Source organism: Hyperoodon ampullatus, assembly GCF_949752795.1.
Source record: "Hyperoodon ampullatus genome assembly, chromosome: 9".
NCBI classification, from domain to species: domain Eukaryota; kingdom Metazoa; phylum Chordata; class Mammalia; order Artiodactyla; family Ziphiidae; genus Hyperoodon; species Hyperoodon ampullatus.
In genome coordinates, this window is record NC_136922.1 from 106,440,438 (window position 1) to 106,462,363 (window position 21,926).

Below are 21,926 nucleotides of genomic sequence, written 5' to 3' on the forward strand. Positions count from 1 at the left end.
GTGGAGCGGCTGGGCCCATGAGCCGTGGCCACTGAGCCTGCGCGTCCGGAGCCTGTGATCCACAACGGGAGAGGCCACAGCAGTGAGAGGCCCGCGTACTGCAAAAAAAAAAAAAAAAAAAAAAAAAAAAGATAGGAATATGTGGTGTATATCCTTAAAATTTTCAACTTTTTAGTATAGAAAGTTTCAAGCATATACAAAACTAGAGAGTGTTCACATAGCTTTTCAAGATAAGAACTTTGAAAAATTGTGTGCTGAGAAGAGGCCATTCCTGCCTGGCTGGGGTACCTGCTCACACCTTTTGGATAAAAGATGTAATGGAGAAGTTTCAAGAAGCACAAGAAGCAGTCTGACTTTGTGTGGATCCTGGTCCTGCAGCATGGCCTGCCTTTCCACAGTGCTTCCATTTTCATTTGGGGAACAGTCTTCCTTCAGGTTGGAATAGCTCCCAGCAGGATCACGTTTCAGGCACTTACAGCCGACATTATAACGTCACAGAGTCACGGACCATTGTGGGGGGACCCACCTGGTTCAGCCGTCCTCAGCCCTGGCTGGACAGCATCACTGGAAGAGCCTTTAAAATAGGCTCATGTCTGGGTTCCAGCTCCAGAGGGTCTAATTGGATGGTTCTGGGTCAAAGTCCAGGAACACTAACACCCGAGAGCTCCCCAGGTGACTAATGTGCAGGTCGAATACCCCTGACTAGTCTCACGCTAAGCATGATGTGAGCTGTCGGTTTTTGGTAGATTTCCTTTATCAGGTTGATTTGTCCCTTCTGTTCCTAGTTCATTGAAAATTCTTATTATGAGTGCTTTTCCTGTATCAGTGCAGGTGGTCATGTGGTCTTTTCCTCTACTGATGTGGTCTGATAGCTGATTTTTGAGTGTTAAACCAACCTTGCATTCCTGGGATAAATCTTACTTGGTTATGGTGTATGATTCTTTTTCTGTGTTGCTGAATTTAGTTTGCTAGTGTTTTGGTGAGAATTTTTTTCATGTATATGTATGAGGGATATTCTTTTGTGGCTTTTGTTTCTTTTGATGTCTTTGTCTGACTTTTGTGAAAGGGTAATACAAGTCTCAGAGAATGAGCGGGAAAGTTGTCCCTCCGCTTTTGTTTTCTGAACCAGATTGTGTAAGATTGGGAGTCTTGTCTTTCTTAAATAGTTGATAGAATTCACCAGAGGATCCATTTGGGCCTGGGGTTTTCATTTCTTAGCCTGGTCTCCTAGGGAGGCAGCCCTGTCGCTGCCTAGCTTAGTGGTCAGCCAGCGTTGAGGAATCGATGGTGCTCGGCGCCTCGCCCTTCCCTTGGCCGGCGAGCTGTGTGTGCGTTGCCCCCCTCGGACCCCTCCTCAGCTCTTCTTCCTGCTGTCCCCCCGCGGTTCCCTGTCAGCCACGTGGGGAGGACTTGTCTGGGCCTCCAGTAACTCTTTCATTTCTAGAATTTCCTCATTCAGTTTCTCAGATTCCTGGCTGGTCTGCTCTTGTTCCAAATAGGACTGAGGCTGGAGGCCAGCCTACGTGTGGGTACTTGTGACTCAGAGGAGGAGGGGTGACCAGGGTGCTGCTCAGCCTGTGGGCGCTCTGGGGAGCCCAAGTGTTCAGGGTTGTATCTGCAGGGAGGAAGGCACTGGGGCACGCCCAGGATTTACACCAGTGCCAGGGGGACAGCGGGGCAAGTCAGGATGATGACCCACTTTCATTAGGTTTGAATGGGAGTTAAAAGTTTAAAACCACTGCCTATACAAACGGTCGGATTTTAACAAGACTGCTCATGAAAATGGAAAAGGCATGTCGAGTATGAAGTATTTTTAAAGTCAAGCACTATTTCACTGAACTCAACAGCACTTACTTTAGTAATTATAGACCTCTTGAGTGGATACAGTAATTAAAGATCTTAGTTTTAAATTTGAAAAATACTATTAAAACCCAAACACCCGTCAAATAAATTTCCTTAGTGGCCCTAGTGAAATGGCAGGCTTGATGGTTTTGCTTCTCAGTTGAACGCTGATCGAGGTGGAGCCCGATGCTGGGGAGGGGTGCCTGCCTGTGCGGAGACTGACCAGCGCGCTGCCTTGGTTTCAGCAGGGAGGAGAGAGCGATGGCTGTTTTCACCTGGAGGGCCAGCCTCCGCGGCTCCCTCCGCCCCCAGGAGTGAGACAGCAGCCTGCCCGCAAGGTGACGCTGACCAAGGGGGTGCCTCAGCAGCCCCAGCACCCTCCGGTGGGGGCCCACGTGCACTCAGCCGGCCCTCCAGGCATCAAGAGCATCCAAGGAATTCACCCGGCCAAGAAGGTACTGCCTGTTACTGCCCCTGCCCCAGGAGCCTGGCGCCGGAGCCCCGTGAACCCACTGATGGGAGTGCCTGGCGCAGCAGGAGCGCTGATTGTGGATGAACGAACCGTAGTTTCCTTCGCCCTGGCCTTGAAAGCTAACGTGTTCACAAAAGCGCTTTCCTCTTGGGACTGTTTTAGTGGTACGATGCGGGGAAATCACCCTAAACCCAGGCTGCGGGTATTTCGGGCAGCTCTGAGCTGTCCTCTGGGGACAGCCCTGCACAGAGCCCAGCCCAGCGCTCCTTCCTCCCCTGCCAGCTGCTCCTCCAGAGACTCTTGCTCCTCGTCACCCCAGTGCGCAGATGGGAAGCCTTTGGGGGTGAAGTTCCTTGCCCGAGAAAGTGCCTCTCCCCCCGGCTCTTCCCTCCTCCCTCCCTCGCTCTGGGGTCAAGGGGGTGTTTTCCTTCTCCGAACTCAGTGTGGGCATCCAGTACCCCTTGTGAATTTAACCTTCCCGAGGAGAGGAGCGTCCCCCTTGTGCCATCATGTCCTGGTGGGGACCCACCCCAGCTTCTGGTGAGGGTGTCTTTGTAGCTTTCCCGAGGCCCCCCTCTCTGCCTGACAGCAAGGTCCCCTCTTGGCGCAGAAGCCAGATGCCCCTTGCCTGATGACCTTAGGGTGGAAGAGGGGCAGCAATGCCTGCTCTGAGTTCCTTCTAGAAGGCTCTGAACTCCGCCAGTTCATCCTCTCTGCTTGCCTTGCAGTTAATATTAAGGACTAGTGTTAGCCTGAAGACCATTCTAGCTCTTTGAAGTAATTCAGTTACTCTGGATTTATTTTCTCATAAATACCTTATGATACAGGGACAAACAGAGTTGTGACATTTTTGCTTCAGGTGGCACAGGCACAGACACATTGAGTCGTATCTTCAGATATACTCTTTAAAAATTGCTCCAGTCTAAATTTTCTTCGGTCAGGTGTTGTCCCTGGGCATGCGATGAGAAAGACCGTAGAACACCCCCTCCCCATACAGCTGTTGTACACATAGATAAAGCACTCGTGTTTCTTCATCTTCAGCCTCAGGTTACTCTCCTATAAAAGTGAGGACAGTAATCTTTCTTGTCTTATTTGGGCTCTTGTGAGGGTTTTATAAGAAGATATACGGCGCCTGGAATGTAAGCCAGCACTTGGTAGAGGATGTTGTTATTAGTTACAGAACACAACAATAGTTATTTACTGCTGGTTTCCAGGCAGTGAAACTTGCACTTTTTGATGGTGTTTTCCCGTGTGACTTCTCTTGAAATACCCTTTTGCACTCCAAGAACTCACTTCACAGGAGTAGTTGTGTCACCTTCTGTGGAATGTTCAGAAGTGTTGCGTTTTTTTCTCAGTTTCCCTTTGTGTGGTACCCATTCATGTACGAAGGTTCCATTCCGATTTCTGTCTGCCTTCCTCTCTGCCCTTTTCTGAGACGGGACGGGAGGTCATTTTTGGCTCTTTCTACGCCGACTCTCGGGCAGAGTTGGGCAGGATGTCTGGAAAACCCAGTGAGCCCAGTCACATCCGTGTCTGCATTTCACTGTTCTCCTGATCTGGGGGGTGCTGGTGCTTTATCTAATTTCCGGATTAGAAAAGACCGGAAAGCTCAGCTGTTCCTTCTTGTTTAAAAGATCCCAGAACAGTGGTTTTGAGCCCTGGACGGCTTTAAAAAATGCTAAGGTCTGGGCCCCACCTTAGGCCAGTGATGTTGTAATTTTGGTGGGGGACAGGGACACTCAGTCGTTGTAGTTTGGGTTTTTGGTTTTGTTTTGAAAGCCCTGCAGAGGAATGTAACGTGCAGTGGTGCAGCCGGTGGGAGACTCCTGCTGCAGAATCTGCCCTCCAGGGTACGTAGGGTTGTGGCTCGCAGTGACAGGGAGGCAGCTGTGGGGAGCACCATGCACAGTCCCCTGGTCCCCGCTGGGTTTGCCTGGGATACAGTGGGAGAAATTAGGGCTCTAGGGCCGATAAGGACTGGACCCAGATCTTTGTGTTACTCGCGGCAAGTTTCTGAACCCCTGTGATCCTGCTGCTTCGTCTACAGAAGGATGGTAGCACAGAAAGTGCCTACCTAGTACCATGCTCGGCACCAAGATAGGTGCAGACTTTGCTACTTCCTTTTCCTTCCTTTTCTTTCACTCCAGTTTGCTGGGTACTGTGGTCTTATTTAGACATTAAACCCTTTTCTGATAGTGGATAAAAACTACAGAAGGTCCTGCCACTCACGGTATATTTTAATGGATTCTGATTTGTTCACTTTTGTATCTTAGTAGCTGTGAAAAGAAACCCCAAGCTTCAACCTTGAATCGTTCCTTTTGTTGTTGCCAGGTCCTCATGCACGGGCGCGGCCGGGGAATGGCAGGTGCGATGGGCCGGGGCCGCCTGATGCCCAACAAGCAGAATCTCCGGGTGGTGGAGTGCAAGCCTCAGCCCTGCGTCGTGTCTGTTGAAGGGCTTTCTTCATCCACTACTGACGCCCAGCTGAAGAGCCTGCTGATGTCAGTAGGACCCATTCAGGTGGGTCACCTGGGGCCCCTTCTGTCTGTGCCCTTTGTCCTTCCCAAGACTCGGTTATTTCTTCATTTAAAATCCCGTTGTGTTGGTTACTTCATGTTAAAACAGTACTCTTGAGAAGAAAGACAAATATTTTATCTACTGTGCACACTTGATGCCAGAACTTTTGCCTTAGGGTTAGATTATTTGGAAATTATCAGGTGCTCAGAAACGTTCTGAAATATTTATTCTAGCTGAACAAATTATCCTTTGAAATCCTCAAATTATCCTAAAGTTCTTATATGCACCCAAACACACAATCTTTTTGCTCTATCACACACTTGTTTTGTGTGTAACAGTTTTAAAATTTTAAAGTATTTAGCCTTTTGACCTTAATTTTCAGAAATAGCCTCACATGTTAACACCTGTGGAACTTGCTTTAGACTTTACAAATGTGAAATAATGTGGACTATATTTTGGTCTCTTAATTTTAAAACTGGCTAATTCTAAATGCGTGAAGATCTCTGCTGAGCTGGCTGCAGATAGGTCTCCAGTTGTGCTGTAAACAAACATTGCCACTGAAATCCCTGATCGCTCCAGCCTCTAGAGCCCTGGAGGTAAACCAGCGCAGTGGGTAGACCTGGTTTTCCTTGAGCAGTGTGTCTCTAGTCCCCAGCTCTGGCCTTTCCTACCAGCTCCCCGCCTCCCCCACCGCCCGCCACCGAGTCACAGCTGTGAGCAGCACACCCCCCCCGTCCTGCGCCAGGATCCGTGTCTGAGGCTGGAGCACTTCCGAAGGATGTTTGATGCAAATCGTAGGACGTGGAGTGTGAATGTTAGATTTCTGAGTAAAAAGTGCAGAGAAAGGGGACTTCCCTGGCGGTCCAGTGGTTACACTGCAGGGGGCACAGGTTTGATCCCTGGTCAGGGAGAACTAAGGTCCTGAAAGCGGCATGGCCAAAAAAAAAAAGAACACAAAAAACACAGAGTGCTTTCTCTTAAGGTCTCTTGCTTCATGGGTTAATGGGGAAACAGAGTTGACACAAGTAATTAATTTTTAGTGTATTTTAAGCCTTCATCTACCATTGAGTGTTGACAAGAGTGAGGCGTAGGTGGAAGCCCTTCCGAGATGATGTCGTTGTTGAGGTTTAACTACTTCTGCCTTCATCCTTGGATTCTCAGAGAGGTGGTTAAGCTTAGTTTTCATGTGTATGTAATAGCGAAACGTTAACCAGAGGCTGTGGCTTCTGTTTTTAGGAGGGTCAGTTTCCCAGCTGTGTGGTCAGGAGCGGCTTGTCAGTCATCAAGAGGTATTAAGCTCATGGCCAAGGAGAGTTGTCCTTGGACAGTCCGTCATAACACGGATTAATTTGCAGGAACAGAACTGGCATTAGAGAACTTACGATGTATTAAAATATGGTTATCCTGAGTGGATTCTCAGACAAATGGCGGTTGAAAACTTGGGGTCACAGTTCACAGTTCACCAGGGAGCCTGGAGTTAAAGACCCGGGGCCTAGTCCAGTCTGTTCTCTGAGGGCTCGTGTTCCTGGTGTCTGTGTTTGGGTGGGAAGTGGTAGCACTGTTGCTTTCCACATGTGACCTGCTCGTTTTCTGGACTTTGCTTCCTCCTACGTAGTCTTGATAACTCTCTTGAGCATCCTTGAATGTGATTCAGTTTTCAAGAAGTGTGAATGGCAGTGCTGTTGCTGCTTACAGCACTGTGTGAGGTTGACTGCCCTGCAAAAGTTAGCTTGGAGCCACTGCTAAAACACCTAACCTTGGTTTTATCCATCTTAAAAACTGAATTTTGAGTGCTGCATTTTGGGGGCCATCTTTCCTCCCATTTGCCTTTTTTATTTTTTTTTTCTCCTGTTCTGGAAAAAAGGATTAGAGGTCATTGTGTTAAGTAAAGTTTAACTGAGGGCACTTAAAGCCAGGCAAAAACAATGTCAAGTGTTTTAAGGGCTTCTCTTAACTAGAAAGGGAGAGGAAGATAGGAAAATGAGAGTGGTGTTTTCTGAGTTACATCAGGTACCCTGAAAATGCCACCGTAAAAAATCCCGGAGGGTGATGGATGAATCTAGCACTTACTCAGTAGGGCACGTTTGTCCATCCCAGGGAGCAAAAAGCAGAGCTCTCATTTCTTGCCAGTCTTACTTAGTTCCGTAGAATGGTTTTGAGGGAGAGCTTATAGATTTTTAAACACTGCATTCACAAAGTGCTGAGTTTCTCAATTTAAAAACAAACAGGGCTTCCCTGGTGGCGCAGTGGTTGAGAGTCCGCCTGCCGATGCAGGGGACGCGGGTTCGTGCCCCGGTCCGGGAAGATCCCACATGCCGCGGAGCGGCTGGGCCCGTGAGCCATGGCCGCTGAGCCTGCATATCCGGAGCCTGTGCTCCGCAACGGGAGAGGCCACAACAGTGAGAGGCCCGCGTACCGCAAAACAAACAAACTGATCTGTCAATAGCAAGCTTCTGCCAGCATTAGATAGCTAAAGAATGATATTGCTAGGTATAAATTATTTAAAGGCGTTTATAACAAGACTTCATTGTGGTTTAACTATAAGTACACTTCAGAGGGATGGTTAGGGGACCCAGGCCCCGTGCCCCGCTGCGCTGGCTGAGGAAGAAACGTGTGTCAAGCCTCTGGTGGGCTGGGCTGTGGTGCCACCTGGCGTTCACTTAGTGTAACAGCAAGAGGTGGTGTCTGGACTAGGAAGGCGGTTCCTTTGGGCCTTTAGTTATGGGACCGGCAGTCACAGCACGTCAGCTCTGCTTCTCTTCTGTGGCGGCGTCACTCCCCGGTTAGTGTGCTGTCCCCTTAACCTGTTCTCATAAGCCTCTCTAAAGAGTCCTTTTTAAAGACATGTATCTGTAGTCTCCCTGACAGAATAAGGAAAAAGGATAGGATTTTGTAGAAGTGTTCTGACCAGTGGTAGAAATGACACAGGAAGCATCGCAACGTGTTTGAGAGTTTCAGGTGAGAGGGTGCAGTGAGAATAAGCCCACCTGGTACTCTCTAGCAGTGATAGGGAAAGAATCAGAAAGGAGGTTCTGCCCGGACACTGGGGGGTCTTGCTCTTAGGGAAGGGAGGGGCCGGCTGGGTGCGTGTGGGGCTCTGGGAGGCGGACTTGTGCGGGGGCATGGGGGCTCCACAGACAGGTGAGCCTCGCGCAGGTGCCCCTCTGGTGACCGACGCACGTTCCCAGGGAGCGGCCTCCCGCTGCGTTCCGGAAGACTGAAGCCGAGCTAACTCTTAGGGTCAGGAGGTGAGGTGGTTATAACTTCTGAACCCCTTTGCTTAGTTATCCTTACTTCCCTGTTTGTGGGATTTTACCTGAAACTGTTAAGAAAAATGTGTTATCCTATAGAGAAACGAAATGCCATGGTGTGAAAATAAAAGTATTTTCCTTGTTGTGATCATCACTAAACTAAAAAGGCGGCACTGGCCACGAGCAACGGCAGGGATAACAGCGGAGGCTTAGATCAGGCCAGCACGTGCCTGGCACCGCGCTGTTCACTTTTCCCCGGCGTCTTTCCTGATTTCTCCAACAACCCTGGAAGGTAGTTGCTAAACCGAGAGCCCGAGTGACCGGAGTGGCCATGGCAGCTCATTCTCGAAGCTGCCGGGCCCTCCGGGACGTGGCAGTGCAGCAGCAAGTGTTGGGCTTTGAGAGAGGGCTTCGGTTTCGGTCCCGAGTCTGCCGTTTATTGGTGTGCAGCTTCCCAACCAAGTACTTCACCTACGTGAGTCTCATGAACCACACAAGCTTGCAAACGCTGTCTCCTACCCCTTTCACCATTCCGTGGCGTCACCCGCAAGGGGGAATGGAAGAAACACGGAGGCCTCCACATGCCATTGAGGGAAAGCGTGTGCTCTTGAAAGGCGGCCTGTTGTCCCAGAGCAGAGTCTTCTGGGGGGTTCGCTTCAGGCTGCTGAGGAGAGGCCGTCCGGGATCCACCACGTTTGCCAAGCTCCCAACGCGGTAGTGCCAGGGAACCAGACACTTGGAAAGCCCTCATTCTGGCGGGTGTCTTGGGCCGCCCAGTGAGGGGGAGCCCTTTTGAGCAGTCGTGTAATGTGGGGTCACATTGGAGCATCTCGTTTCTGGGATGAGACCATCTTACCTTCTTTGCGTCTGGTTCTGACTGACCAGGGATGGCTGGTGGGTCATGTGGAGAAAGCTGGGATCTCAGTGAAAGCACTTCAGTCATTTTGAAGTTCAGGACGTTTGGGAAGGAAAACACCAGGCATAGTCAAATGTAGACTTTCCGAAAACCGACGTCACGAGGTTTAAAGAAAATATAGCCATGGCCGCATGATCTGAAACCGTAATGGGAAAAACTGTTAATTGGAGGCTCCCACACAGAGTTCTGAAAACACTGTTGTAAATAATCCCAAAAGAAAAAAGAGGATTCCAGGCAGACCATGTGATAAGACACGGGCTGTTACCTGCAGGGCACGTTTGTACAAGATGAAGGTGAGTGTGGAAGAAGAGGGCCTCAGAATGTCTTTAAACTGTATCAGAGCAGAAAGAACAGCACTTACGCCGTGGACACAAGAAGCCCAAACACAGGACTCGAGGAAAAAACAGAATTGGCATCAAAAAAAACCGCACACGCTGCGATGATTAGTTAAATATGAACAGGTACGGGAGGAGTCGTTGATTTCCGTGAAAAGCAGCCTGAGACGCTGCCCCGTCACCAGCGAGAGGGTCGAGTGGGCTGTGCACAGAAAGGGTCCGGAATGAAGGGGTCGTGCGCCATGCTGCCCGAGGACTGGCTTGAGGAGCCCGACTGCGAGGCCAGAGAAGAAAAGGTTTAATGGGCATAGGCCAGCTGCCACCAACACGTGCAGGTGCCATCGCGTGAGAAAGGAGGACCTAGTGCGTGTCCCTTGATGGCTCCCAAGCTTTCCCTGGAGGCTGGGCCCACCCCAGGGTATCTTATCAGGTCTGGGGTGGAGCCCGAGAGAGTAGATTTCTAATGATTGATCAGTGGGGCTCTTGTTTGAGCAATTTCACTTGTTTAAAACAACTAATATCAATATCATTTTTGGCTTTAGGTTGATTCCTGAAGGTTCTGGGAACTGTTGGCCAGAGTGGGAGAATAGTTTAATTGATTTTCAGGACTGCAGAATCATTTCAGAATCCCCTTAACATTCATATGGGGATATAAGTGTACGTATAGCTGATTCACTTTGTTATACAGCAGAAACTAACACAACAATGTAAAGCAATTATACTCCAATAAAGATGTTAAAAAAAAAGAATCCCCTTAATATTGTAATTTATTAGTATACATGGACATGAACACAAGCTCTTTCTAGAAAGAGGAAGAACTTTTCCTAATCAGGGAAAAAACGGCCAAGGTTCTGAACAGCATGGACATTTTTCTGGACTTAAATTGTAGGTTGTCACAGCTTTTCTACTGTTAATGTAGTGCCTTGTGGCAGTTCAGTCAAATGGCCCTGAATGGGATGGCTGAATATAAACAAAGGAAGCGGCCAACTAAAGGAGTATTTTAACTGGTATTTTGCTACTTACAGTAGCACAGTTATTCTCAAATTTTCTGCAGATGTCTTGTCTCTGAAAAATGAGAAGTATATCAGGGTGGGCGTGGGCAAGTTAGCCTGTCTCTCCGAGGGCCAGTACTGTATTTGTGGGGGAGATGGGGTGGGGTCAGAGTGAGTGTGTAGACTGGAGACAAAGTTTAACTCTTCGTTCATTCTGGGTGAATTGAAGTGTTTAATTATTTGTAAGTGGGCTACTGATTAGCAGAAGCACATATTTTCAAAGTAGAAGCTGGTGATCGTAATAAGTTTTTAGCTTATTAGTGGACAGTGTCTTTTCCTCGCTTCCCAGTAAAGTGATCGCTAATACTTGTCGTTTTGGTGGGTCAGAAATGGTTGAATATTGACAGTTTTAGCAATTCAATGTTATATCTGAAAATAGGTTTTGTTTTTCGGAAAAGGGTGCAAAAATGTCAATAAAGGGGAACAGACAGAAAACAAATTTTAAGACAGTGTTCTTATTACTTTTGTTGACTATTGAGAACCAACTCCTTCCTGTGATTTAAAAATTTCATTGAGGGACCTCCCTGGTGGTCCAGTGGTTAAGAATCCGTCTTGAAATGCAGGGGACGCAGGTTCCATCCCTGGTCGGGGAACTAAGATCCCACATGCCACAGGGCAACTAAGCCTGCGTGCCACAACTAGAGAGGAGCCCGTGCGCCTCAACGAAAGATCCTGCATGCTGCAACTAAGACCTGACGCAGCCAACAAATAAGTAAATAAATATTAAAAAAAAATTCATCGAAAGTTTATGCTCTCTTGATTGATACCTTCTCAATCAAATTGAGCTTTAAACCATTTAGATACAGATAAGCTGTCTTCTTACCTCTTACCTTATAAATTGGTAAATGGTAAAGAGGAAGCTTCATGCCTTCATTCCACATTGTGAAATCACCTAGAGGAAATGACATCTAGACATGCTTTTTCTCAAAAGAAGAGCATAGTATTTTCAAAATCCAGATTCCATCTGTGAATTGTAGAGTGTGCATAATTATTTGTGATACCATAACAAGTTAGTTTTTTCTTGTCAGTTCCTATTTGAGCGATTTTTGTAGTTTTGGACAAAATAAGTTTAGGTAAGTTCTTCTAAGTCTTGTGGTAAGAACTGCCACAGTGATGGCAGCAGTTAGCATGAAGCTGTGCCTACACATCAGCGCCCTCCAGCACTGCAGCCATGTGGCCGGAAGAGGAAAAGGGTGCCTAAGGCGCCCGAGATCGAATCAGAAAGTAGGGCCTGGTGGGAGGTTCTGCTGCAGTGCTTGGGTTGGACTTGTGACTTGAAGCAGGCTCTTACCCACCTTCTTCTCTGGCCTCCTCTGGTGGTGACAGGACAGCACGGCATTTTCTCTTGCATTTTCTCTTCAGGAGCAGTTCCAGAAGAGCTTCAACAGCTGGAGATGATTCAAGAATAAAACACAGAGTGGGCGTGAGCCGGAAGCTGGGGCTGGCAGAGAAAACAGGTCTTTGTCAAGTAACAGAAGTGGAATTTGAGAGGCCAGAAAAGCCGCATGCTGACAGTGTGTCCAAGAGAAATTAATTGATGGCATTAATTAAAGACCAAGTTGCTGAGCTTTACTTGTCCAGTTAACTTAATGATAAGTGAAATCATCAAGAAAAATCTTCTGCGTCTGGTTTTTATATCTGAAAGAAGAGGAAAACTCTGGTAACTACTAAACTGGCTTCAGAAAACCAGGCAGACAGAGCTCACTGCTGCCTAGTGGCTGCCTCTGTCACCTCCGGACCTGGTCCTTGCACTGGTCCGGGTCTGGTTGGTGATGTGCCCCAGACTATCTGACTGCTCCTCCGAGGGGAGCCTGTGTGCAAACCTCAGTGCCATGTAATGTGGAGACCTGAAACTGTTTATTTCTGTGTGAAGCACTGAAAAGCAACTTTTTAGAAAGAATATTTTTTTAGTGCTGTCCTGGTCATGTTTTACTCATGGGAGTTCTGTGTTTACTAAAATGGAGAGTGCTTATTTCATTTACAGTATACCTTTTTTTTTTTTTTTTTTTTTTTTTGCGGTACGCGGGCCTCTCACTGCTGTGGCCTCTCCCGTTGCGGAGCACAGGCTCCGGACGCGCAGGCTCAGCGGCCATGGCTCACGGGCCCAGCCGCTCCGCGGCACGTGGGATCTTCCCGGACCGGGGCACGAACCCGTGTCCCCTGCATTGGCAGGCAGACTCTCAACCACTGCGCCACCAGGGAAGCCCTACAGTATACCTTTTTTGAACATATTTCAAGGAATTGATATTTTGGCTATGTGCTTTTGTTGTAGGTCTTTGAACAGATGCTTTAAAATGAAACAGCCACGTGTGTAAACACTTCTAAAGGGTTGTGTGTTACCATTAGTTATTTTTTCTGGCTGTTAAACGTCACTGGACAGAAGCCCAGACACAGCAGACGGTTCCCCGCCTCTGAGTCCTGTGCTGCTTCCTCAGGCTGTGTCCCCGTGGTAGCAAGGCCCCCCTGCCACTTTGCTCATTGCCCCAGACCACATGGCAAGTCACCAAAATGCTTGAGAAGGATCAGACTCGAGAGTGGGGCCGGCTGAGAAATCCAAATTCTCCTCCGGCCCATCCCTCCCAAATCCTAGAATCCTACATCCCCAGGCCTCGGGGGAGCACAAAGCTGGCCCTTGTCCTCAGGGCAAGTGTGAGGGAGGACCAGTGTAAGTTCACTGTCCCTGCACCAGTCTCTTCACTTGATGGATCCATCTTCTTCATGAACTCAAACAGTAGCCTCAGGAATGGTTGTTTCAGATCCTAAAGATCTAATTTTTTTTTAAGGTTTTTTTGATGTGGACCATTTTTAAAGTCTTTATTGAATTTCTTACAGTATTGCTTCTATGTTTTGGCTTTTTTGGCCACGAGGCATGTGGGATCTTAGCTCCCCGACCAAGGATCAAACCCGCACCCACTGCATTGGAAGACGAAGGCTTAACCACTGGACCGCCAGGGAAGTCCCCTAAAGGTTTAATTTAAGATGCCACTTCTCTCAGACCTTTTAAAGCACAGACCGTGACCAAATTGTGCTGATGGTTGCCACAGACACAGCCGCCCCTCACTGTGGCCCACCTACATATATGAAACCCTTAATTTACCCCAGTGGTAATTAGGAGGTAACTGCCCACTCTGACTGTGGGGTCCCGTTGCATTACAGCAGTTCGTCCTGTATGATGAGTATTGTGCTTTTAAAAAGCTGACTGAGGGCCCCGTGGAAAATCGCCTGACAGGAAGACGTGAAAGCAGAAAGTAACTCTCCAAGGACACCTGTCCTGGGCCTCCCCAAGAAGGCTTAGAGAGATTAGGTGGCTGACGGGGCAAATGGTGGAAGGTCTTATATATATATATATATATATATATATATATATATATATATATATATATATATATATATATATATTTATTTATTTATTTATTTATTTTATTTATTATTTTTTGGCTGCGTTGGGTCTTCATTACTGTGCGCGGGCTTTCTCTAGTTGCGGCGAGCAGGGGCTACTCTTCGTTGCGGTGCGTGGGCTTCTCATTGCAGTGGCTTCTCTTGTTGCGGAGCACGGGCTCTAGGCGCGCGGGCTTCAGTAGCTGTGGCTCGTGGGCTTAGTTGCTCCGCGGCGTGTGGGCTCTTCCCGGATCAGGGCTCGAACGTGTGTCCCCTGCATTGGCAGGTGGATTCTTAACCACTGCGCCACCAGGGAAGCCCCCATGATGGAAGGGAGGTCTTAACACCAAGCTGTGAGGATACGAATGAGTGCTGCTCAGGGCAGTGACTTACTGGAGCACTGTTGTTGGATAGATTATCTGGATAGATTACAAAACATTGCCGGGGAGGTAGAATTAGTTTGTTTTAGTGATCTAAGGGTCAGCCTGGACTCAAATTTTGCATTAAATCTGATGTATAAAAATAAATAAATAAATATTATATATATTTTTATTTATATATATATATATATATATTACACCCTCTACAACAAGATTCTAAAGTATTTCTGTTATCTTCCTTCAGAGTTTACAGATGCTTCCCCAGCAGCGGAAAGCCATAGCCAAGTTCAAGGAACCCGCTCACGCATTAGCGTTTCAGCAGAAGTTCCACAGGTAGCCTTGGATTCCCTGGTGACAGGTGGGAGATGGCAGGGGTCTGTTGCTGCCGCCTGCTGTCTGTCTCTGCGGAGACGCACCAGGGGTGCAGAGAGAGGGCACGTCGCCTCCTTTTGTGACGTGGGTGGTTACTCCTGGCTTTGTGTGGATCTTCTCTGTCAGTCTGCATGTTTTCTTCTACTTGATCAGGTGGCTGCTGATGTGCAGAGGTAGTTTAATGGTCATTGTTTCTTTAAATCCCCACAGGCATATGATAGATTTGTCCCACATAAATGTGGCCCTGATCGTTGAGTGATTTCTGGCAGGAGAGCCTGACCGTAACGCTGCACACGCGCTGTGGAATTTCTTCCCGGGAGCTGCTGCGCAGAGCCCCGCAAGCTTAGGTCTCTCCGTCCGCAGCCCTGCGTGGCTGTTGTCCGGAGCGCCCAGCGGCCCAGCACTGATTCCAGAAGAGCTGGCCTTACGGGACGCGGCAGACTCGACTCGGTGTTAGATCGCTTCACATTCTCTTGTCACCACAAAGAACTACAGGTTTCGCTTTCTTTTGTGTTCAAAGTGCTTACAATGCATGTACACATCGTTCCTCGTGATCTCATGTATGATCGATTACAGCGACCTAGAGTGAGTAAAGAGCATTAATGTCACAAATTCTCAGTAATTTTCACAGCAAAGAATATTTGATAATGGTTGCACTTATCTTCAGTGCAGGCTAGATGAGCGTTTTCTCAACCAGCTTCACTTGTTTTACTGTCTCAGAAAGCCCTCAAAAGGCTCTTGTAAAAACGTAGGTTAAAATTCGGGTGATTATGATTGGCAGTTGCATATCCTGGAAAGCAGGGTATGAGGGTGGTTGGGAGTGGTGCCAAGTGTGTGGCCGATTCTGCTTCTTGTAAATATTCCAAAAGCGCCAACTGTATAGTCCTAGTTCCAAAGGGAACGCCCCTTTTTATACTCGTCCTGAAGGCGGCGGAAGTGCTGCTGGGTATCGTCACGCGCCCCCAGGCTGAGAGCAGGTGTCCGGACGCCCTCGCCTCCAGCCCTCGCTGGGCTCCCTCCTAGGCGAGCTGCGTAGCATACCTGCCAGGTGAGGAGGGTAGGACAGCCGGAAGCTTTCGCAGGCCTGTTTTTTCCTCTTTTTAAATGCAGCCCCAAGTGGCATATTCATGTCACCGGCTCTGTGACGCATATAGAACATTCTTGGGCAACCTGTGATTAAGATTTTCTTTTTTGAAGGCCTTTTGAGCAGGGGCTGCGCTGTCCTTCAGTGGACCCGAGAGCGAGGGGACGTTTGCGCTAGCTTGTCGTTCTCCGTGGCTGTGGCGCAGTGTGTCTCTGGGATGCTGGGTAGGCTCCTTCAGGTGAGAGACACTTCCTCCCCTTAAAGTCATCTGTAGTAAAATTCATTCTGGGCAAACGTGGAAAAAAGTGCCTTATTGTATTTCTGCTCACGAAGGAGTTTCACTATTTTGGATGGATTCTAACGTGGACCTGAACTATTTGAGCAAATGATACCGGGGCATACTCAGACTTTTTAGCTATATTTTATACCTAAGATTTCCTGTGAGATTTATTAATGGAATTAAGGGAAATAGAAGCCTGTTACCACCAGTTAATGCGTCTGGTTAGTCCAGTGAGGACCAGATGTGAGCAGGAAGCCCCCTGCAGCAAGGTGTCCCTCCCTCTCAGCCTCCTCTTGGGAGCTAAGACACAGGTCATGTGAACTTGTATCTTCTTATTTTCACAGTTGAAATTTTATATTACTTTTTCAAATTAAGTTACCAGAACCAGAGGAGGAGAGCATTTCAGACCCTGGGAGACTTTTTGTAGCATTGATTCCACTGTGGTACTGTGTGCTAGGAGTGAGCCTGGAATGTGAAGGTGGGTGTTGATGGCTGCTCTTCAGAAGATTTCGGTTCCAGGAAACTATAGGCACTCATAGAACACACTAGAACACCGCCCCCGCCCCCCCCGCCCCGCCCCGAGCTGAGGTGCCTGGCCACCCGTGTTCCAGAAAGCCCCTTCCTAACCCTTGGGAGGTGGTGGTGTGTGCCAGCCTGGCCCTGGGTGCTCCAGTGGAGCATCCAGATGGCCAGTGGCCACTGCCCACGTCCTCACAAGTAGTAGATACAGGTGTGTTCACAGGTTAGGAGCGTAGCTTATGTGGCTCAGTCCACAGAGAGCTGCGTTGAAGTGGTGAGTTGGATAGCGTGCAGGCACCACATAGGAGAGATCCAGACCACTTCCCCGCCCTGGGCAGCAGGAAGGCTTACAGTTAATGGACTTATCATCGAGGACTTAATGATGCAATGAGCTGAGTTTACAAAATTTTACCGCTTTTTGAAATAGTCTGAGTATGTTGTGGCTTTGAAACTAAAAATCTGCATGTTGTCTCTGAAAAGTAGCCATTCAGGCATACTTTCTTCTAGCTAGTGGTAAGAAACGAATCCTATTTGGGCACCTTTGTTCAAGGCAGACCTCACGGCTACTTTAAGGTCTGTTTTTGTGTTGTCTGAGTCTGACAGGGGTGCCCCGGAACAGGTGTGTGTCTGTAACAGTCTACACACACAGAGAAGTAAGCTTTCTCTTGACAGAATGTTCTTGAAAGGCCTAGTCGAGCCGGGCCTTCTGGAAAGGACTGGTTTAGAAAGGCTTCCCGCGGTCGCCTCCTGATGCACACGGCCCCTGGGCACGGGCTCTGTTAGTGCCAGCCAGGCCTGGGAACAGAGGCTTGGTTTCCTTGAGGGAAACTGGAAAAGGAAAGAAAGAAGCAGAATTAGAAAGGAATGTTATTTCCATTTTCGGTGCACTTCTCGCAGTGAAATCAGACCACCGTGAGCTGAACCCTCTTGGAAGATCTGCTGCAACCATTATCTTTGTTCTTTCTTTATCATGCATTTAAAGGGTATGCAGGAGCAGTTAACATACCATGTAAATATGGACCTCTTAAAACTAAATGTTATTGGAAATGCTTTCAGTTCAACAGCATCTTAGCTATTTGTTAGTTCTTTAGTGTTGTCTTATCAAAGTTTAATGGATACAGTTCCGTAATTGTTGATGTGTTTGTGTGTATATTCGATTTTTATAAAGATGGTAGTAAGTCAATACATTTATCCTGACCTGTGTATTATTTGTTCACAAATTCAAGAAGCCAGTAAATATCAGTATATCTCATAAGGTAAAGACAGTAGGTGACTGTGTGGACCTGAGGTGCTTTTTCTTTTTGCATTATATCTTGTTTTGATCTTATGCTGTAATAGAAGCTCACTTAGCTACTTACCTGAGCATAACCTTGCACTACCGTTGGTCTGGCCACATTTGTTAAATTCTTATAGTGATATCCTTCTTAAGGAGAAATATCGTCTCTTTTTTCCAAAAGAAACATTGCGGGTTCCCCCCTTTCTGGACAGGCAGCATGCTAAGTAGGGGTCTGTGCCTCTCCCCACCGGGGAGGGCAGGGGAGGGCAGGGGGAGGGCAGGGGAGGGGGGCGTCATCGTAACTATTTCTAATTGGGGGTCTTCCTTCTCATGATTTGTAAAGGTCCTGGATAAACAATTGTTTATGCTTGGTTCTGTAGCGTTTCTGAATTGTGACAGCTTAGATCCTGCACAAAGGGGTCTTTTTTTTTAAAGGGCATTTGGCTTAAGTATGCAAACACACTTTGTTGCTGGAAGGAGGCTGGGAGAGGTGTCCAGGGTGAGGGAAGAAGGAGCCTAGACGTGGGGCGAGGAGAGTTGTAGCACGGAGGGGTGGTGACGAGGGTCCATCAGAGGCTTTATTCTAACACGCTGGCTCCACACAGGAGTCAGCCGGTCTGGGGGGGAGGCCTGCGGGCGGGCACGGTGGGCTCGGTAGATGTCCGCTGGCGGCCCGGGCTGGAGGAGGGGCGTCCGCGCCAGGCCCAGCCCCTTGGGCTCGGTGGACCGCCGGGCTCTCGGACAGGAGGAGGCCTGGCTGGCTTGCGTGGAGGGTAGATGAGAACTGAGGCCGTGTTGTTTTGAGAACCTGTCACTTTCTTTTTTTTGTTTTTCTTTTTTTTTGTTTGTTTGTTTTGTGTGTGTGTGTGTGTGTCTTTGGCTTCTGGTTTTTGTTTTGTTCTGTTTGGCTTTTGTTTTCTTATTTTTTAAAATTTCTTTGTTCTTTAATTGAAGGTAAGCTCAGTGTGCTCGTCGTCCCCTCCTGGGGACGGTCAGGTTTTGGTCGAGGTCTGTGTGAAGAGCACCTAGAGCCGCTCTTGGGGGCTTCTGGTCCTCCCTCCTGTCCCTTAGATCCTGGAGAGGCAGCGGGCCGCTTGTCCAGAAGCGTGTCCCGGCGGGCGCAGGCCCGCGCTGCCCCTGCTCTCCTGGTGCCTCTCCGGGCTTCACGCGCGCCCCAGTAGAGCTGCTTTTACTTTCCTGTAGTCAGCTAGAGGCGCCCCGCCCCGTCCCCCCACAGCCCAGCTCCTTTCTCTTTGTTTGTTGGGGGAGGGGGTGGGGTGCTTGAAAGGTATTACTGATTTTTTACAGGGTTTTAAGTGACAGAGTTCTAAAAGGGAATTAACCAACAGAGGGAGGGGGTGTGGGTGAGGCAAACTAGGACCAGGAGGTGCCCCCACCCCTCATGAAGGAAGCCACAGGAGTTACATCGATAGAGGGAAAATTTAGGTATTCCATTGTATTTAATGAGCATTTTTAATTAACCTTCTCAGCTCTTCTTAAAATTTGTGAATGACGCATTATTTTGGACATTGGTAAATATGAACTCTCCAAAGGCAGTCAGCCTTGACTTCTATTAAATCCTAAGGATTTTGTGTAAGGTTTTTTACAACCTAATTAATTTTTCTCATTTAAAGTGCCCATGGTTTTGTGTCCTAGAACCAAACAAAACTCACTGATTCATATTGGATCCCAGGTATACCTTCTGGTAGCGTGTGGTTGGGAAGGATCATTGGTTTTACACGTGTAACCTGCTCTTTCTAGAGAAGGTGCAGAAAGTCTTAACTCGCTCTTTTCTGTGCCGTGTTTTGGTAGGAAATCTTTTCATTAAGATGGGCAGGCAGAACAGGTATTTTTAGTGAGAAGTTGCTTTTTGCTTTTACTTCGTACCAACTAAAATGTAAAAAGGCCTCCATGTTGGTGTTTTGTTTTACTTATTTTGAAAGGTATGTAGAAAAATACAGGCCTTTTAAAAAGGAACATGATGTAGTCTTTGAATTTTAATATTTTCCACAAAGTGGACAAACAGTTGTACTGTTTTAATATATTCTGCATTTAGTAATTTATATACTCTAGAAAGTAAGACCTCTTGCTAGCATGATTTTCTTTTAAACTATTTTTCATTTTAAGGGCACGTAATGGAACCTGATTTTTAAAGGACTCTTTAAATTGTGTGCACTCTGCAGTATTGTCTTAGAGTATATAATTTATGTTTTTAAAGCACCACGCATGCGTGCAACACATGTATACTGTTGACTGAAGAGCAGATACTCATTTGTTTTTATAATTCAGCTTTGCTTTTCACAGGCATGGGATCCAGAATTGTTCTTCCTTTGTGAGGATCTTAACTCTGAGGCTTTCATTCCACTGTTTAATTTTCAGGTTCACCAACAACACAGCCTGAAGTCTGATTTTTTTTTCTCCCCCCACCCCCGCATTGTTGAGTTGGTTCTCTCTGCTGGGCTCCCGGTCTGGTCGTGCTGCTGCTGCGGAGGGTCTGGGCCACGTCAGCCAGGCTTGCTGCGCACCCTCCTTCCTTCCTTCGGGGCTCTCCCTGCCAAACCCACCACCCACCATCCTCAGGCGCGGCCCCTTCTTTCACTTGCCATTGCTGGGTGTCCGTTCTCTTCTCCTGCCGTCTCCCCTGGTGACGGCTTCTTCATCCGGTGACGGCGCTCCTTCCTGGCTGCCCTGTCCAAGTGTTAACGTTTAGAATTCCCCTCTCAGTGCCGTGAATATCTTTGTGCTGTGTCGACAACTCGATGACATCTAAACCTTTGCTTTGACAGGTTTTACTCACGGTTTGTTCCTTCAGGTCTTTCTTTGGTTGGCGAGAGTAACATCTGGATTCTGTTGTTTTGCAGTCCGACTCAGGGGCTGGGGCCCCGCGGAAGCCAGCGTCCCGTAGCCTGCGCCGGCCGTGCCATTAATCACCCCTTCTCTGTTTTTATCCACTTTTGCAGGACCTCTTTTGCATGGGTTCAGTGTTAGTGGTAGCGCGCCTCTTCCTCCACGGGGAGGTGGCCACCTGTTTGGCTCTGTTGCCGCCGGCTGTGACCCTCCCTAACCTTGTTGCTCATCGCTGTGAGCTGGGCTGGGCCAGCTCGGCGTCGAGGCAGAAGCTGTGGTTGTGGGGCGCAGTGGGAGTTGAGACATCAAGAGCCGAGCGAATCGCTTTCCCCTGGGTGGTCTGCTCTGCGTGTTCTACCGAACGCTACACACGTTTGCGGGAAGTGGTGTTGCCTTGTTTTACCCCATGTTTCACTTTGCTCTAATCACTGGGACAGCTTTATCAGGAATATATGTGAAGAAGAGTTGTGACATGGTTGGAAAAAATGTATTCTTGTGTGTATCATTTGTGTGATTCCATGCTGAGAAATATGTTTTGAACTGTACTGTAATTTGAAAGATGTGTTAATAAATACTTGCAGTTTCTGCTTTTGTTCTGTAGCTTTTATTTTTTCTCGCACTCGGGTTCGGTCCATTCCATGTCTTACCCATGTGGACAGAGGGCACTGGGACCATCCCTCAGAGGATGGGGGTTGTCCCCAGGCCCCCCAGATCCACCTCCTCTGGTCAGTGCTTGGCCTTGAACAGGTGTCTAATTCATGGAGGGTCAGGTGACTGTGTTCCTCACAGTCCACGGTCTCGTGAATCTGAACTGACCAAGCAGACGGCGTCATTGTCGGTTTTGTTTGTTGGAAGTGGGAGACTTATATTCTCTTCTTAAATTTTTTAAAACATCACGAATAATCTGTACAGGTTTTCAAAGGAAATCTGTACTCCAGCACTAATTGTAACACTGAAAGTGGGGAAAATCAGTCGCCCATGCCTCTCCACCGCCATTGCCTGGTGACTTCTGTTTCTGTCACATGCACACGGCCTGTCTGAGAAGCCGCATGCACTGGCGCTGCTGTGTCCACTTCCCACTTAAGGCGTCCTCAGAGCTTTTCACGCTGCTACAGATTGCTCATAATTCATGGTCTATTTTGAAAATATTTAAAAAAATAAATGTGTCCCCCCCCCCCCCACACACACACACCAAACATTGTTCAAGGAAAAGCTTGAGGAGGAGAAAACCGGAGGTTCCCCCTCCCACTTCCTGCCACGCTGTACAGGCCAGGAACCTGGGCTCCATCCACACACACCCGCTGCCTCACGGACCGAAATGAGGCTGACTTTTAAAGGTAAGCCGTAGCTTAGCACTGCTCTCCCCATGGGAAGGCTGAGGAGAAGGATCCCAGGTTTCAGGTAA

At 48.1% G+C, this 21,926-nt stretch overlaps 1 protein-coding gene across 1 annotated transcript in view; it reads left to right on the forward strand.

Moving 5' to 3' along the window:
• Positions 1-14,774, forward strand: part of RBM33 (RNA binding motif protein 33) — a gene marked incomplete at both ends in the record, with an annotated part of 114,088 nt that extends 99,314 nt beyond the window's left edge. Inside the window, 4 exons of the mRNA XM_079711346.1 lie at positions 2,091-2,297; positions 4,646-4,834; positions 14,388-14,476; positions 14,726-14,774. Of these exons, the coding sequence (XP_079567472.1) occupies positions 2,091-2,297; positions 4,646-4,834; positions 14,388-14,476; positions 14,726-14,774 (534 nt within the window). The remainder of the gene's footprint in view (positions 1-2,090; positions 2,298-4,645; positions 4,835-14,387; positions 14,477-14,725) is intronic.
• Between the last annotated feature and the right edge of the window lie 7,152 nt (positions 14,775-21,926).